The following is a 16,904-nucleotide window of genomic DNA, read 5'->3' as shown; positions in this document are numbered from 1 at the left end:
CGTGCGATTGGCCGCGCCGGGTTCGGGGGCGGGCCCTCAGAGGGCCGGGCGGGCGGGCGCCGACAATGAGGCTCCATAAAAGGGAGCGGCGCGGGTCTGGGGTCGCGGATTGATTCCTCCCCGCCTGGGGTCCCGACGCTCCAGGTCTCGGGGAGGCCCGGACGCGCCCGTCGCAGGCCCGGCGGGCGGCGGGGAGGGGCGGCGTCGGCGGCCGCCGCTGACTGAGTGCCCAGGCCTGCGCGCCTGTCCTCCGGGGTCCGGAGACCGCGACATCCCCGGCCGCACCATGGCCCTGAAGGCCGAAGGCGCCGCCCTCGACTGCTTCGAGGTGACGCTCAAATGCGAGGAAGGGGAGGACGAGGAGGAGGCCGTAGTGGTGGCCGTCATTCCGCGGCCCGAGCCGATGCTCAGAGGTGAGGATGGGAGGGCATCCCGGACCCACGTCACGGTGCGGGGCTCGGGCTTGCCCCCGCCCGGCCAGGGGCCGAGGCGCCCGGGCCCCTCTCGGGTGTGGGACTTCGCCGCCCCCTTCGGTGCGGGCCCGGCCCGGGTGCGCTCTCGCTCCGCCCCCACCCGGGGTTGGAATCTCAGGCCTCCGCGAATTCCCCCTCCCCCGCCCAGGGTCTGGAGCCTTCGATCCGCGCCCGCCTGCGCTCTGGATCGGCCGGGGCCCCCGAGCCCCTCTCCCCTTGGCCCCCTCGCCCGGGGCCCGCACGGGCGGCCTGATCCCCGGAGGCGCCGGGCGTCTGCAGCCGCGGCCTCCCGCCCGCGCGGGCCGAGGCAGGCCCAGGGTCGAGGCTGCGCTGTAGGCCGAGGGGCGGCAGGGCCTCCGGGCCCGAGACTGGGCGCGGCAGTCTGCTGTCCGGAGGGCTCGGAGGATGGAGGCGGGCGCTGCCGCCTCCCACCATGAGGATTTTCAGGGTCCTCCGTGGATGAAGCTTCCAGCCCCCCCCCCCCTTCCGTTTCTGGGCCTTCCACTCGCACAAGCCACAGGTGGCAGATTCTAGAGCTTCGGGGGTGAGAGGGAGTGCCTACAGCACCTGGTTGTGGAGAAGCAGCGCTTGCTAGAGGGACCCTTCGCGGCCCTATAGAGAGCCGGGCGTGGGGGGCGGGCTTGCTCTCCCTCCCCTCCCACCACTTTCTTCAGTCCCCGGGACCTCGCGGACATTGAGGAAACAAAGAGCCACCTTAATGGAAGAAGTTCTGGTCATGGAAGTGCAAATATCCTTTCATTCCCAGATACCCCTTCTCTTTGGAGGGAAAGTGCCCAGAAGAGGTGGAGAGGAAGGCCATTTCCGTTTCCCTCAGCGGACCTCGTGTGGGCCTGCGCTGCCTCTTCATCTTTTTGGAATCAGGAGGATTTGAAAATGAATGAGGGAAATAAAGGCGTTATGCTTCTCAGCTTTCAGTCCAACGAAGAGATTTTCCCCTACTTTAGCAGGGTTTGTTGAGTGCTCCTGCTAGGCTGGCTCAGTATCCTTAACCTGCAAGAGAGGCCTTTCTCCCCACTGCTATGGATGGGGAACTAGAAGTCCAAAGAAGGTAATTATGGGACACCTACTATATGCCAGGCACTATTTTAAGTCTGGGCATGCTAATGGCTATAAACAAAGATGGAACTCAGCCCTTCTAGAACACATATGTATATACATGTACATATACAGACTCACACGAAGGATCAAAGGCAGGCAAACATGAATAAACGCATAGTATGTCAGGTGGCAATGAGTGGGTTCTGAGAACACTAAAGTAAAGTAAAGAGAAAGAGTGGGGTAAGTTGTATTTGGAATATTGAGTGATCCGGAAAGGCTTCTCCAATAAGGTGAAGTTTGAGCACAGACCCAAAGGAAGTATGGGAGTGAACCTGGTAGATAAGTGGAGGGAAAGCCAGACTTGCAAGTACAAAGGTCCTGAAGCAAGAAGCTTCTTGACAGGTTTGGGGTAGGAGAGAAAAAGGATGAATTAACTGGAATGGTGGGTTCGCACCTCCTGAGGTGGGTGGGAAGCATACAGTGCAGGCTGGGGGGGGGGGGGGGTTCAGGAGGGAATATGGTAAGTTTGAGATGCCCGTGACACATTCAGGTGGAGAGGTCAGGTGGAAAGGTAGACACACAGGTCTAGAGTTCATGGGAGAGTCTGGCTGGACGGATACATTCAGGAATTGTCAGCAGGCAGGCAGTGGGAAGTGGGACAAGACCGTGAGAGGAAGGGGGCTCGAGGACAGAGTCACGGCATTCTCCAGTGATTCTAGGTTGGAGATGGAGTCGGTCCCTCTTTAGACATTTCTGAGCACTGTTACATAGCGGGCACTATTCTTGATGCTGGAAATACAGGTATGAAGGATTGGAAATCCGTGCTGTCATGGAGTACAGTGTACTGGGAGACAGGGAACATACAGCACGTACTGTGTCAGGTGGTGATGTGTGCTGTGGGGGAAATGAAATGGTGAAGGGGACTGGAGTGCTCCGGTAGGGCATGTGGAGCTTTCTGCGGCGTGGCAGAGAAGGCCATGGTGAGAAGGCGGCTCCTTAGCAGCGACCTGGATGTGGCGAGGGAGCCAGGCCAGTACCTGGAAGAGATGATGAAGGAGGGAAAGAGGAATTGATATATAAGTGACTGAAAAAGAGCCCTAGGGAAGTAAGGACCCTGGAAACTGACAAAAATCGAAGTGAAAGTGATCAGTCAAAAGATGAGGTTTAAGAACTAACTTCTGGGTTTAGTTGGTGACCTTGACGAGGGCTGCCTTGGACAAGTAGTGGGAAGGAACGCCTGATTGCGACTGAGGGGCAAGGTCCTTGTCCAGGGTCACTTGGGAGAGAGGTACAGCCCAGCTTTGGATGTGGACCTTCTGAGTCCAGGCCAGTTCTCCTATCCATTTCAAATGCCACCTCCTCTGTACCGTCCCTGCTAGGGCCTCCCATGTTTATGTTGAATCCCTTCCTCTCAGGTGGGAAAGAGGTGTATCCCTGAGGGATCGGAGGCGCTCTGCATAGCCCTGAGCTGCCTGCCTTTGCTGAGCTACAGAGTTCCTGCCCGGGCAGCTTAGGTCCATGTGCACAAAGGGCAGGTGCCAGGCAGACCGATGGGGACAAGGTTACAGCTGCAAATGCTTCGGGAGCACTGTAGGGAGAGGCTAGTTTTGATGGCATGGGTGGCCTGATGAAGGGCTCTCAACAGGCGGAGAAGCAGGCACATCATTCACTGACCGAAGGCTCACTGAGCACCTCCTATGTGCCAGGCCCTGGGGGAACAGTAAGATGGTAACATTACCATCTTTGCCTTCAAGAAAGAGTGCACTGTGGCCTGAAAGTCAGACATGTGTATAATCACCTGCCAGGCTGGGAGGTCAGGAAGACTTCCCAGGAGTGAGAATTTGAGCAGGTCTATTAAGGAAATGTAGGAATTTGCCAGACTAACTGGGTAATCTGGGCGGTGTGCCAAGGCTGAAGACATACGGGAACATCACAGCCTGTTGGAAAACATACGTGGACCTGTGGTGTGAGGCTAGATTCAAAGAAGGCGTGGAGGTGCTCTAGGGCAGGGGTCCCCAAACTACAGCCCCCGCCGCACTTCCGGAAGGGGCACCTCTTTCATTGATGGTCAGTGAGGAGCATAGTTCCCATTAAAATACTGATCAGTTTGTTGATTTAAACTTGTTTTTTATTTTAAATATTGTATTTATTCCCATTTTGTTGGGGTTTTTTTACTTTAAAATAAGATATGTGCAGTGTGCATAGGGATTTGTTCATAGGTTTTTTTATAGTCCGGCCCTCCAACGGTCTGAGGGACAGTGAACTGGCCCCCTGTGTAAAAAGTTTGGGGACCCCTGCTCTAGGGCGATGCCAAGGCATGGCGGCTGTGTTTAATGTTTCTAGCACTTCATGGGCTCTAAGGAAAGGGAGAAAAAGACTGGGTAGTATTGAGCTAAAAATAAAAGCCCCCTCCAAGAAGATATGCACCGCCATGTTCATTGCAGCATTATTTACAGTAGCCAAGATCTGAAACAGCCCAAGTGTCCATCAGTGGATGAATGGATAAAAAGCTGTGGTACAGCCTGACCAGGCGGTGGCGCAGTGGATAGAGCGTTGGACTGGGATGCGGAAGATCTGGGTTCGAGACCCCGAGGTCACCAGCTTGAGTGCGGGCTCATCTGGTTTGAGGAAAAGCCCACCAGCTTGAACCCAAGGCCGCTGGCTCCAGCAAGGGGTTACTCGGTCTGCTGAAGGCCTGCAGTCAAGGCACATATGAGAAAGCAATCAATGAACAACTAAGGTGTTGCAACGCACAATGAAAAACTAATGATCGATGCTTCTCATCTCTCTACGTTCCTGTCTGTCTGTCCCTGTCTATCCCTCTCTCTGACTCACTCTCTGTCTCTGTAAAAAAATAAATAAATAAAAATTAAAAAAAAGAAAAGCTGTGGTACATATACACAATGGAATACAGGGTCCTCAGGTTATGATAGTTGGCATACAATATTTCCAGTTTACGACTCTCACTCCCATAAAAACCTTAAAAAATCGAGACGTTAGTATTTCAGCTTATGCCGTTCGCATGTACTTCACTACGTGGTGAACGACTGGTTGTGTGGGGCAGAAGAACCCGCAGTGACAGCGTGGGAGTGGCGGAGTTGGCGTCCCTCAGTACACTTACCATTTTGGATTGTTAAAAATGCAAGTGTTCCGTTGTGTTAGGCTGGGGTATTTTTCTACTTAAACACCAAAATTCCGCCTGACCTGTGGTGGCGCAGTGGATAAAGCGTCGACCTGGAAATGCTGAGGTCGCTGGTTCGAAACCCTGGGCTTGCCTGGTCAGGGCACATGTGGGAGTTGATGCTTCCAGCTCCTCCCCCCTTCTCTCTCTCTTCCTCTCTCTCTCCTCTCTAAAAATGAATAAATAAAATAAAAAATATATATTAAAAAAACACCACCAAAATTCGGGTTACATCACTGTCATAAGAATGGAACTGTGTCACCTGAGGACCCCCTGTACCATGACATGGCTGTAATAAAGAAAATTTTACCTTTTATAACAGCATAGATGGACCTGGGAGATTATGTTGCTAAGTGAAATAAGCCAGTCAGAGAAAGACAAATACCATATGATCTCACTTATATGTGGAATCTAATGAACAAAGTGAACTGAGAAACAAGATAAAAACAGGAATGGACATGGGGAACAAGGGACTGGATCAAAGAGGTGAAAGGATTAGCCAATAAACATGTATACATAACACAGGCCCTGGCCGATTGGCTCAGTGATAGAGCGTCGGCCTGGTGTGCAGGAGTCCAGGGTTCGATTCCCGGCCAGGGCACACAGGAGAAGCACCCATCTGCTTCTCCACCCCTCCCCCTCTCTTTCCTCTCTCTCTTCCCCTCCCGCAGCCGAGGCTCCATTGGAGCAAAGTTGGCCCGGGCGCTGAGGATGGCTCTGTGGCCTCTGCCTCAGGCGCTAGAATGGCTCTGGTTGCAACAGAGCAATGCCCCAGATGGGCAGAGCTTTGCCTTCTGGTGGGCATGCCCAGTGGATCCCGGTGGGGCACATGCGGGAGTCTGTCTGACTGCCTTCCCGTTTCCAACTTCAGAAAAATTAAAAAAAAAAAAAAACAGCCCTGGCCGGTTGGCTCAGCGGTAGAGCGTCGGCCTGGCGTGAGGGGGACTCGGGTTCGATTCCTGGCCAGGGCACACAGGAGAAGCGCCCATTTGCTTCTCTACGCCCCCCCTTCCTCTCTGTCTCTCTCTTCCCCTCCCGCAGCCAAGGCTCCATTGGAGCAAAGATGGCCCGGGCGCTGGAGATGGCTCCTTGGCCTCTGCCCCAGGAGCTAGAGTGGCTCTGGTCGCGGCAGAGCATCGCCCCCTGGTGGGCATGCCGGGTGGATCCCAGTCGGGCACATGCGGGAGTCTGTCTGACTCTCCCCGTTTCCAGCTTCAGAAAAATACAAAAAAAAACACAAAAAACCATGTATACATAACACAGATATAACAGCAAGGGGGAAATGGGAGTAGAAAAGACATTGCTTGGGGGCATGCATGATGCGGTGTATAGATGGTGTTGTATTGAGTTGTACACCTGAAATCTGTATGGTATGGCGAACCATGTCATCCCAATAAATTTAAAAGTAAAATAAAAATAAAAGTCCTGAATGAAAGACAACATTTTTTTTTGACATCAAAAAGAATAGCTGCCTGACCAGTCAGTGACGCAGTGGATAGAGCATCGGACTGGGCCGCAGAGGACCCAGGTTTAAGGCCCTGAGGTTGCGAACTTGAGCACAGACTCATCTGGTTTGAGCAGGGCTCATCAGCTGAGCCCAAGGTCTCTGGCTGGAGCCCCAATCAAGGCACATTTGAGAAAGCAATCAATGAACAACTAAGGTGCTGCAACAAAGAATTAATGCTTCTCATCTCTCTCCCTTCCTGTCTGTCCCTATCTATGTCTCTCTTTTACAGACACACACACACACACAAAGAATGGCTATTCAGGAATCACTGAGTCAGGCAGAAACCCAAATACCAGGGTAGGCAAAAGTAGGTTTACAGATGTGAGTCCTGGAAACACAATTTATTCTTGTATTATTATTAACCTGCTTTTGCCCACCTCTGTAGTGTTCTAATTAGGAGACAAAGGCAAGGAATCTATATGAGAAAGGGAAGGGGACAATTACATCAACAGATGGAAGACTATTTTTTTCTGTTTTCAGTGAAAGAAGGACAGGTAGGAAGGGGGAGAGATGAGAAGCATCAACTCATAGTTGCGGCACTTGAGTTATTCATTGATTGCTTTTTCTTTTTTTTTTGTATTTTTCTGAAGCTGGAAACGGGGAGAGACAGTCAGACAGACTCCCGCATGCGCCCGACCAGGATCCACCTGGCACGCCCACCAGGGGGCGATGCTCTGCCCCGGGGGGGGGGGGGTCGCTCTGCCGCGACCAGAGCCACTCTAGCGCCTGGGGCAGAGGCCAAGGAGCCATCCCCAGTGCCCAGGCCATCTTTGCTCCAATGGAGCCTTGGCTGCGGGAGGGGAAGAGAGAGACAGAGAGGAAGGAGGGGGGGTGGAGAAGCAAATGGGCGCTTCTCCTATGTGCCCTGGCCGGGAATCGAACCCGGGTCCCCCACACACCAGGCTGACGCTCTACCGCTGAGCCAACCGGCCAGGGCTGATTGCTTTTTCATATGTGCCTTGACGGGGGTCTCTAGTTCAGCCAGCAACCCCTTGCTCAAGCCAGCGACCATGGAGTCATGTCTATGATCCTGCACTCAAGCTGGTGAGCCCACACTAAGCCAGCAACCTTGGGGTTTCAAACCTGGGTCCTCAGCATCCCAAGTCGACTATCTGTCCACTGTGCCACCATCTAGTCAGGTTGGAAGATATTACTATTGGTGCAGATAAGCTATAGTGATGCTAATTTTTTTTTTTTTTTAACAGAGACAGAGTGAGAGTCAGAGAGAGGGATAGATAGGGACAGACAGAAACAGAGATGCGAAGCATCAATCATTAGTTTTTTGTTGCGACACCTTAGTTGTTCATTGATTGCTTTCTCATATGTGCCTTGACCGTGGGCCTTCAGCAGACTGAGTAACCCCTTGCTTGAGCCAGTGACCTTGGATCCAAGCTGGTGAGCTTTGCTCAAACCAGATGAGCCCACGCTCAAGCTGGCGACCTCAGGGTCTCGAACCTGGGTCCTCCGCATCCCAGTCCGACCCTTTATCTACTGCGCCACCGCCTGGTCAGGCTAGTGATGCTAATTCTAGAGTGTTTTTTGTTTTGTTTTTGTTTTTAGAGACAGACAGGAAGGAAGAGAGATGAGAAGCATCAACTCATAGTTGTATCACTTTGGTTGTTCATTGATTGCTTCTCCTACGTGTCTTGACGGGCTCAAGCTCATGTCAGTAATCCCGTGCTCAAGCTGGATGAGCCCGCGGTCAACCCAGTGATCTCAGGGTTTTGAACCTGGGACCTCAGGGTTCCAGATCCATGCTCTATCTACTGTGCCACCACCAGTCAGGCTAAAGAATGCTTTTAATGTTCAGTCCGGTAGTCATCGTGTCTGGTTTCTTGTTATCCTTGCAAACAGTTTTTTAGGACAGTGTTGCTTTAGGCCCAGTCCAAAGGTTATTTTGACCTTTTAACATTCCACAGGTTTGCTGCATAAGATGTGCTGTGAGACAGTTCCTCTGGGACAGCAGCTCCCACTCCATTTACCCATTTTTTTACAGTGGTAATGCTCCTTCCCCTACACCACGTGCCAAGTTTGGGGACTTGTTCTAACTAGTGTTGGCCCTGGGCATGAGCACCTTTGCTGATAACGCCGCCCCCTCCTTCCCATAGTGACCCAGCAGGAGAAGACCCTGCCACCGAGGCCCAGCCTGCTGGGAGCAGGCGCCGATGGCTGTGAGGAGCCCAAGCAGCAGCACGTGTCTTGGGAGCAGGAGTTCCTGGTGGGGAACAGCCCGGGAGGCGGCGGGCGCGCGCTGTGCATGGTGTGTGGGGCCGAGATCCCATTCCCCTCGGCGGACACGGCGCGCACCCACATCTTGGAGCAACATCCTCACACCCTGGACCTGAGCCCTTCTGAAAAGAGCAACATCCTGGAAGCCTGGAGCGAGGGGGTGGCACTTTTGCAAGATGTCAGCACTGAGCAGCCATCCCCACCCAACTCAGGTAGTTGGGCCTGGGGTGGGGACGGGAGAAACGCGGACCTGTGAGGGCACATGTGGGGCGCTCACAGGGCTTTTGTGCCCTCAGACTCCGGCCAGGATACCAGTGCAGACCCTGGCTCTGCCCCAGACCCTGCCAGAGTGCCAGCAGAGATTGTCGTTCTCCTTGACTCTGAGGACAACCCCTCCCTCCCTAGAAGGAGCCGGCCCAGGGGACTCCGCCCCCTCGAGCTTCTCGGTCAGTCATGAGGAGGCAGGGAGGCTGAGTGGGGGGCGGGGGCACAGGCCTGTGTTGTAGGGCGAGAGGCTACTGGGCAGAGCTGCGGCAGCCCTGAGCTGACAGGGTTCCGGCGTGCTCCCTTGGAAAGGGTTGAGGCCTTTTCTTTTTGCAGCTGCCCCTGCCACAGAGCCAGGAAGTAAGAAGCTGCGTGGTCAGAGATGGAAGGAGACCCCCGAGGAAGAGCCGGTCAGAAAGAAGAGAAGCAGATCCATGACCAAAAACCTGGACCTGGACCTGGACCTGGACCCTGACCCTGACCCTGACCCAGGTGACGGGAGGGCCCAAGGTGGGGCCAGGGGTGTTCTGGCTGCGCCATGGGGGGACAGGGCCTGGGCCACCGCACTCCCCTGAGTGGTGCTTGGCCCTTAGACGCAGGCCTCAGTGCGCTGGGCTGCCCAGCCTCTTTGGACTCACGGTCCCGTTCTGTCCTCCGTTCCAGATCCCCCATCACCTGACTCACCCACAGAGACTTTCGCAGCTCCTACCGAGGTCCGACACTTCACTGATGGCAGCTTCCCGCCTGGCTTCGTCCTGCAGCTCTTTTCCCACACCCAGCTGAGGACCTCGGACAGCAAGGACGTGCCCAGAGAGGGGAGCGCGGCCGAAGGCCTTCCCCAGCTGGAAAGCCCCTCTCCAGGTGAGCTCCTGAGCGGGGGAGACACGGGGGTCAGGCAGGCCACACCCCTGGGCTCTGGGCTCCTTGAGACTGCCCCTTGAGGTGGCTGGTGCTTCGAGCCCCTGGAGTGTGGGGCAGGTGGTCGTGACAGGTGGATGCTGGCTGCAGCCTGGGCTTTCCTGCTGGGTCCTTGGGCGTCTCCTAGAGTTGGTTGTCAGGTTGGACTGAGCCAGTGTTCCCCAAGTTTGACACCCAAACTTTGCTTTCAGCTGGAGCCTGAGAGGTCTCCACTTTGGTCTGGTGGAGCAGGGGCCCATCTGGGACTGTCACCAGGAGACAGAGCAGTGGTGCACCCTCAGCACACACCTCTGTGGGGAGAGCAGCTTAGTGAGTTTCCAGGTGATAGCAATAAGCGTGCGCTTCTGTAGCACGGCCTGCTGATTTTAGGAAACTTCTATGTAGTTCAGTTGATCCTTACAAAAGTGTCTTCCAGAGGAGATTACCAGAGAGAGTTCCTTCTTCCCATGGTGCTTGTGTTCGTTCCCATGGCAGCTATGACAAGTCACCACAAACTTAGTGGCTTACAACACAAGAACCTTTCAGTTCTGGAGTTCAGAGGTCTCCCTGGGCTAAAAAGTCCAGGTGTCGGCAGGGCTGTGTCCTTCCGGAGGCTCCGGGGGAAGCCCGTTATCTTGCCTTTCCGGCTTCTGGAGGCTCCTGTATTCCTTGCTCCGTGCTCTTCTTCTGTCTTCAGAGCCCACGTGGCCAGCTTCTGCCCGACTCTTCTGCCTCCCTCTTCCCCACTTACGGACCCTCATGACCACACTGAGCCCACCCAGCTCATCCAGATGAATCTCTGCTTTAAGTCAGCTGTCTGGCACCAATAATTCCATCTGTAGCCTTAATTCTCCCCTGTGGTGAAATATACCATAGTCACAGGTCCTAGGACTAGGACAGGGACATCTTTGGGGTACTAGTGTTCTGTCTGCCACAGTCACATAACCAAGCAGTGGCCGAGTTCAGATGAGACTGGAACACATTCCAGTCGGGCGGAGGCCGGGCTTGGTTCCTTTCTTCGTCCCACCACACCAGGCACTGCTTGCAACATCTTGGGCTCAGGAAATGGTCCTGGAGGCGGGGACTGAGTGGCACAGGGTGTGCCTTGTCTTGGCCTGTCTGAGATGTGCATTTGGATTTAGAGAAAGATGGCATGCGAGAGAAAAAAGCAAGCGTGCCACTTCTCCAGCCCACGCCACTCACCAGTGGTGACCACTCTTACAGTTTGCACTGTATCCTCCAGACCTTTCCCAAAGCTCTGCGTGTGTGTGCGTGGACGTTCACGTGTGCACCTCCTTTATTGTTATTATTGTTATTCTTTGTTTACCAAGATGGGCTCCGCTTTTTCTGATCTCAAGGCAGGCCTCGTCCCTTCACGTAGATCACGGTTTTAAGTGTCTCAAGTGTCAGCTTGAGGCACATTCCAGACCTGCCTCCCCGAGACTGCTCTGCTTGGACTTGAGCGTTTCCGAGTCTCCTCATTGTCTTCGGGGGACCGCTGCTGTCAATGACTGACCTCTTCCGCTGTTCAGTGGGTCTTCGGCTTTCATTCTTGAAAGAGAGCCTTCATTTTGAGCTCTGGGGCACCCTGTGCCCAAACTCCACCGGTCTGGAGTGGTGAATAGCCGAGAAGGGAGCCCCTGAGATCTCAAGTCCCTTTGGGGTGAGTGGGAAAAGCTTGAAACTTTAGGATTCAACCAACTGATTGAATGACATGACAGGGATGGAGGGGACTGATGGATGTCCTCGGCAGTGGCAGGACCTCTGGAGGTAGGACATGGCCCAGGAGCCACAGAAGATACTAAACAATGCCACAGCAAATGTTCCTGCAGCCTCGCCCTCAAGCGAAGCACTCTGGGAAATGACATGGGTGAGGCAGCCTTCGTTCCCAGGAAGCTCACAGTCTGTCTGGGACCAGGTCGGAGGCGGTGAAGCAGAGAGAGCATGGCTGGGCACCGCGCTGGCCCTGCGCGGAGTGAAGGCTTCGGGCTGACGGTCTCGAGCTGGTTTAGGATCTCAGCACTGGATGGATTTCTCAGAAACCTGTGAGCCTTCAACTGGAATGTCTACACATTGAGTTGTTTTATATACTAAAGCTCTCTGAAGATTTTATTTGAATATAGATACTACCACTTTTCAAAGTTTAAAAATCAAGGATTTAGAAGTTGGAGAAGTTTGCTGTGGTCAGGTCAGCTGAGCTGATGGATACGACTGAAGCAGTCAGAAGAGACTTTCTGGGACTTTCCAAGGACCTTGCAGGATGAAGGTGGGGAGGATACCAGGCCAGAAGAAAAGAGAAAGGTGGTCCTGGGGGCCCGTTCACAACTAGCAGAGAAAAGAGCCCCTTTGTCTTGCTGGTGATTAGCTTGAGTAGGTTCTAGAGCTCTGGCTAGGATGCCTTGGTTGGACCAGAGGGTTCCAGGCTGGCCGAGGAGAAAGAAGAGTGTGTGTCTGCAGCTGCGCGCGTGAGGAAGAGCGTGTGAGCTTCATGGGGGGCAGGGTCTTTGTTCGCTTCTGTTCTCAGCACCTAGGACAGTGCCTGGCACAGCGAAAGCCCTTAGCAAGGATTTCTTGACAGATGAATGGATGGGCGCGGCCTTCACCGGTCATCCTGGTGGTAACATTTCCAGGGTCTCTACTCAGAGAAAGGCCTTGATGGGAAAGGAGAAGTGGGCCCAGGCCCTCCCCTCTGGAGCAGGCGTGCACATGTCACACATGCACAAGTGAAGAAGAAGGCGAGGAAGGAAGGGGGTGGTTGTGTTAAAGGGGGTTGAGTGCTAAAGGGGCTCAGCTTGACTGATACATCCTCCTGGCTTGCTCTTATGTGGCCCTGGGGCTCTGATCACTCACAGTTTCTGAAAGGAGACCTCACATCTCAGGCCCCGCTCTCCTGACCCTCTCCTTCCCTCCCTACCCCCATCTCTACCCCCACCCCTCTGGCCTCCTCACTACCAGAAACAATTCGCCCTTAATTACATTGTTTTGAGAAGTCTCTAATTTAGTGAGCTGTACTGTGTACTAGACTCTAAGTCTACACAACCATCGTGCGGGGGGTTGGTTTCCTTCGGGGAACATCCCCACGGGATGTCTGGAGGGCCCTGATTCCCATGTTGTAGAAGCTGGCCCCTGCCTTGGGAGTTACGGTGCTGTGCTCGGGGCCCCTCGCCCAGGAAGCAGCAGCCCGTGTGCGTTCCCATTACGCCCACTCAGATGCCCGCCTGCAGTGCCAAGAGGCACTCCCACTGGCTCCCACCTTCCCTCCTGCATCCAGGCCGCATCTTCTCTCTTCGCTCCCGCCACTGTAACTGAGCTGCTCTGCAAAGGCTGACCCTCCTCTACCCATTGCTCGGGCCCATCTCCTCCCCTGCAGCAGTTCTGCGTCACACCCGTCCCTTTTTCCTCGGGGTCTTGCCCAGCAGCCACAAGGGGCTCTTTCTCCCTTCTTGACCCCCATCCCTCCTTAGCCCCTGTCCCATTTTCTGTGCTAACTGCCTCCAGTCTCTTTGGAAGAACTTCAGTCAAACTCTCATCCTCACTCCTCCTGCCATTAAAAGTCTTTTTTTTGGCAGGCTCACCACTGACTTCCATAAAAGTAAATCTAGTGCTCAGTTCTCGTCTTCTCTGACCTTGCAGTAACCGGAAGCCAGCCTCCCTCCTTCCTGGAGGCACTGTCTTCCCTTCGCTTCTCAGCAGCTTGCCTGCTTTCCTGCGGCCTCGCGGGCTGCTCTTTCTCCTGCTTGTTCCCCAGTCCGGGCTGGAGCTTCTTGTCTTCCTCTTTCTGGGATATAATTTCCTTCTGGTCAGAATGTTTGCCTGTTTCATTTTTGGTGATATCCCCAGTGCCCAGCATAGAATAGGTACTGTATTTGGTGACTGACTGAATGAATGATTCAGTGCCCTGAGCCTGGGTCAAAGTCTGTACTCACCCCCTGGGTGACCCCACCCAGAATCACCGACTTTAAGTACTATTCATGTGTCCACTACTCCTGCCTTAACCCTCCCGCCCAGACCTCTCCCCTCCATCTCAACCCTCTTTCAGTTGCCCGTGTGACATCTCTACTGGGTGATCTAAAGGTTCTCAAACTTGACGTATCCAAATGGAACCCAAAGTCTCTTCCTCTCGCCCACAGCCAGTTGACTCTTCCCCAGTCTTCTCTTTCGGAGGAAACTGGCCACATCTTTCTTCTGTTCACTGGGACCAAGTCTTCAGCGTCATCCTCTTGTCCCTCTTAACCCCCACATTAATCCATCAGTAAATCTGTTAGCCCACCTCCAAATGTGTTCAGGATTCACTCTCCTGTCACCACCTACCCTGTGGCTACCCTAGTCTAAGCTGTCTCTGGTTCATGAAACACCCTTCTAGCTGGTTGCTGGCTTCTTACCTTTGCCTCTGGTCTGGTCTCATACAGCAGCCAGTGTTCTCACTGAGAACCCGAGGCTGACCCTGTGCCTGCCCTGCTCAGAGTGCTTCCATTCCATTCCCGTCACTCTGCAGGTAAAAGTGAGAGTCCTCGTGGTGATATGACCCTCACCCCAGGCTCTTTCTTCCTCCGCCCCCGCCCACACTGCAGGGACCGGCCTTGCTGTTCTGACCGCAGCAGGTGCACTCTGCCGTGGCCCCTGCACTGTCCTCCCCTCCGCCTGGAGGTCTCTTCCCCCGGCTGTCTGCATAGCTGACTCCTCACTTCCGGTCCGTCTTTGCTCATGTGTCAGCCTTGTGAGACCCTCCCGAACTGCTTTCCTGGCATATTTTTTCCTTTGCTTCTGTCCATATGTATCATATTCCACCTTTTGTTTCTTCTTGTTGATTGGCTCTCACGCCTGGAATGGAAATTCCAAAAAAGCCACTTGCTGTGCCCCTAGCGGCTAGCAGTGTTGGTCACAGTGGAGTAGCCCAGTAAGTTATTGTTGCCCAGTAAGGGATTCAGCCTGCCCTCGATGTATAGTTTATCGGGGGCAGACCAGCTTCTGTGAACACAAAGCAGAGTTTGCTCAGTTGGGCTTCCCTTCGCACCAGGCACTGGGCTTGGAAACAGGGGTGCGGTTGGCAGAGCCCTGGAGGAACATCTCGTGGCGGGGTGTTGAGGGCCCTGATTCTGCTCTCTGCTCCCGTTCCTGCCCAGCTCCCCCTCCGGGGCTCCGCGGGACGCTGGATCTCCAGGTTGTCCGTGTGGATGGAGGCACCCCTGGCAGTCAGCCTGCTGCAAGACTGGTCCGAGCATCCCCAGGGTACCAAGGGTGTGGGAGCAGGTGACACCCCAGTCTGGCCGAGGTTCTGGCGGAGTCCAGCACCACTGTGTGGGGGGCGCGAGAGGCAGGGAGTAGGTAGGATTTTTCTCTCCAGGGGAGGGGGTGGAAGAGGCAGGGTCCCCTTTCGGCTTCTCACTCAGAGCTGCCCGTTCTGCCACCTGATTTCGAGTAAAACAAGGTGCCAAGGCAGGATGGAGGAGAGGAAGAGGCAGCATTCACTGTTGGTTGGGGGCACAGAGAACTACCCAGCGAGGTGGGCGAGGGTGACTGAGGCTATTGTGTGGTAGGGCACTGGCCTGTGGAGAACACCCACCCCTGTCCGGCTGCTGACCCAGCCCTCTTCGTCCCCCACCCTCTCTTAGCCCTCACCATTCTCCCTTGGCACAGTGCCTTACCCAAGAAAGAGGTGGTCATCACGGAGTTTGAGCTGAGTCCCACTACCTCAGGGGACACCTCTCCTCCCCCACCTGTTCAGGCTCCTAAACCAGGAGGTCTCCATTACCTCTTCCCACTCCATCCCCACAGGAGGCCCAAGCAGCCCACCTGGGGGCTTCATTCACCCTCTCCGTTTCCCCTGTTTTCCTGCTGTATATATCTCCTTTGTTGACAATAAATTATTTTTTTTTATTAAGAGAGTTCCGTCTGGGCCATCATTGGGGGAAGGGACTCGCTAGCAGAATACCTGGCCGCCCGGGGCGACCTTGAGGGCAGGAGAGCTGAAAGGTTGTCCTGGGTCAAAGATCCCCCACCCCAGAGGGCAGAGCAGGGCCGGCGAGGCTCTGTTGGTCAGATGCCTGGGGCTGACTTGTGTCAGTCACAGAGAAACACCCCATCCCTTCCGCTGCCTCAGCCCTGGAGATGGGGTAGAAACACCTAGTTAGCGTATTGTACTTTCTGACTCACTTGACGGTCCATGTCTGAGAGGCCGCAGAGAGATGCTTCCCCTCCCCCGGCCCATGATGGGGAGGTGGGCAGATGGGTCCTGAGGAAGCCACCCTTGAACACTGTAGCTCTGTGTACTCAGCTGAGCACTTGGTCCTGCCCTCTCCTTGGTGTAATTAAACTGGAGCCTCTGCCTGGTCTCCCCTCCCCCAGACCAGGAGGTGGCCCACTTTGGGTCTTTTCACCTGATTCCTTTCCCTTACCACCATCGCAGGCCAGATCATTGTGAGGCTTGTCTTTCCCTTCTTGGTAGTACGGAACTCTGAAGAGGGCACAGGGTGCTCCCTCTCAGGGGCACACAGCACTGTCCGTGTAAAATCCAGGGGCAAATGGGATAAACAGGCCAGTCCCCATCCGCGCCTGATCCACTAAGTATTCAGGGACAGGGGCACATACTCCAGTACGACACTGACTCGGCCAGGTCCTGAGGCAATCCAGAAAGCCAATCTCTAAGTCAGGGAGGATCTGATTTAGAAGGATCGGGGCCTGAGAGCGCTGTGCTTATCTGAGCTGGTGTCACCCATGGGCTAGCATGAGCCAAACCAGGTGTCAGTGATCTCACAGTGTGGTTGACTCATGGGACATGCGCCTTTCTCCCTCTCTGACTCACTTGGAGCCCAGGGATGTGTGGGGCCCTTGTCCAGGGGAGATTAGATTAGTGCTGTGTAGTGTGGAGAAGGCAGCTGGTGAAGCTTCAGGCCCCGCTGTGTGATGTCAGGTGGGCCGTGGAACTCTCCCGGGTCTGCCCCCATTTGCGCAGGTTGGCAAAACTTGTACCCTCCCTAATAGGAAGGAATAAAGGCTGCAAATCTGGCTCTGAAACAGGAGTACGAATTACTGCAGTTGATCACTATTCATCCTTTCAATCGTATGACTGTGTTTACATTTACGCTGATGTGCTTTTAAACAACGTGGCTGTCTTGCTGGATGTTCACAATTGAGAAAACGTACATATGTACAAGCTCAATGTAAAATGAAGCTAAATGCACCTTCACTGTTGTAAATATGATGAATGGTTTGACCCAGTAGACTGTGAGCTCCTTCCGGGCAGGGACTAGGTTGCAGTGACTCCGTTCTCCTAGAGCCGTGCATTGGGCTTAGC

The 16,904-nt window shown here is 54.4% G+C and overlaps 1 protein-coding gene across 1 annotated transcript; it reads left to right on the top strand.

The window, feature by feature from the left end:
* Nucleotides 1-51: 51 nt before the first annotated feature.
* Nucleotides 52-15,493, top strand: SPINDOC (spindlin interactor and repressor of chromatin binding). The gene is given in 8 exon segments (XM_066360073.1): nt 52-413; nt 8,329-8,661; nt 8,746-8,895; nt 9,050-9,205; nt 9,377-9,574; nt 14,734-14,782; nt 14,784-14,878; nt 14,881-15,493. Coding segments are annotated over 8 exon segments (1,167 nt in total). The 5' UTR covers nt 52-286; the 3' UTR covers nt 14,940-15,493.
* Nucleotides 15,494-16,904: the final 1,411 nt, after the last annotated feature.

This window comes from Saccopteryx leptura, chromosome 1, assembly GCF_036850995.1.
Source record: "Saccopteryx leptura isolate mSacLep1 chromosome 1, mSacLep1_pri_phased_curated, whole genome shotgun sequence".
Taxonomy (NCBI): domain Eukaryota; kingdom Metazoa; phylum Chordata; class Mammalia; order Chiroptera; family Emballonuridae; genus Saccopteryx; species Saccopteryx leptura.
Note: the sequence above shows the minus strand (reverse complement) of the source record. Positions and strands in the feature narration are given on the sequence as shown.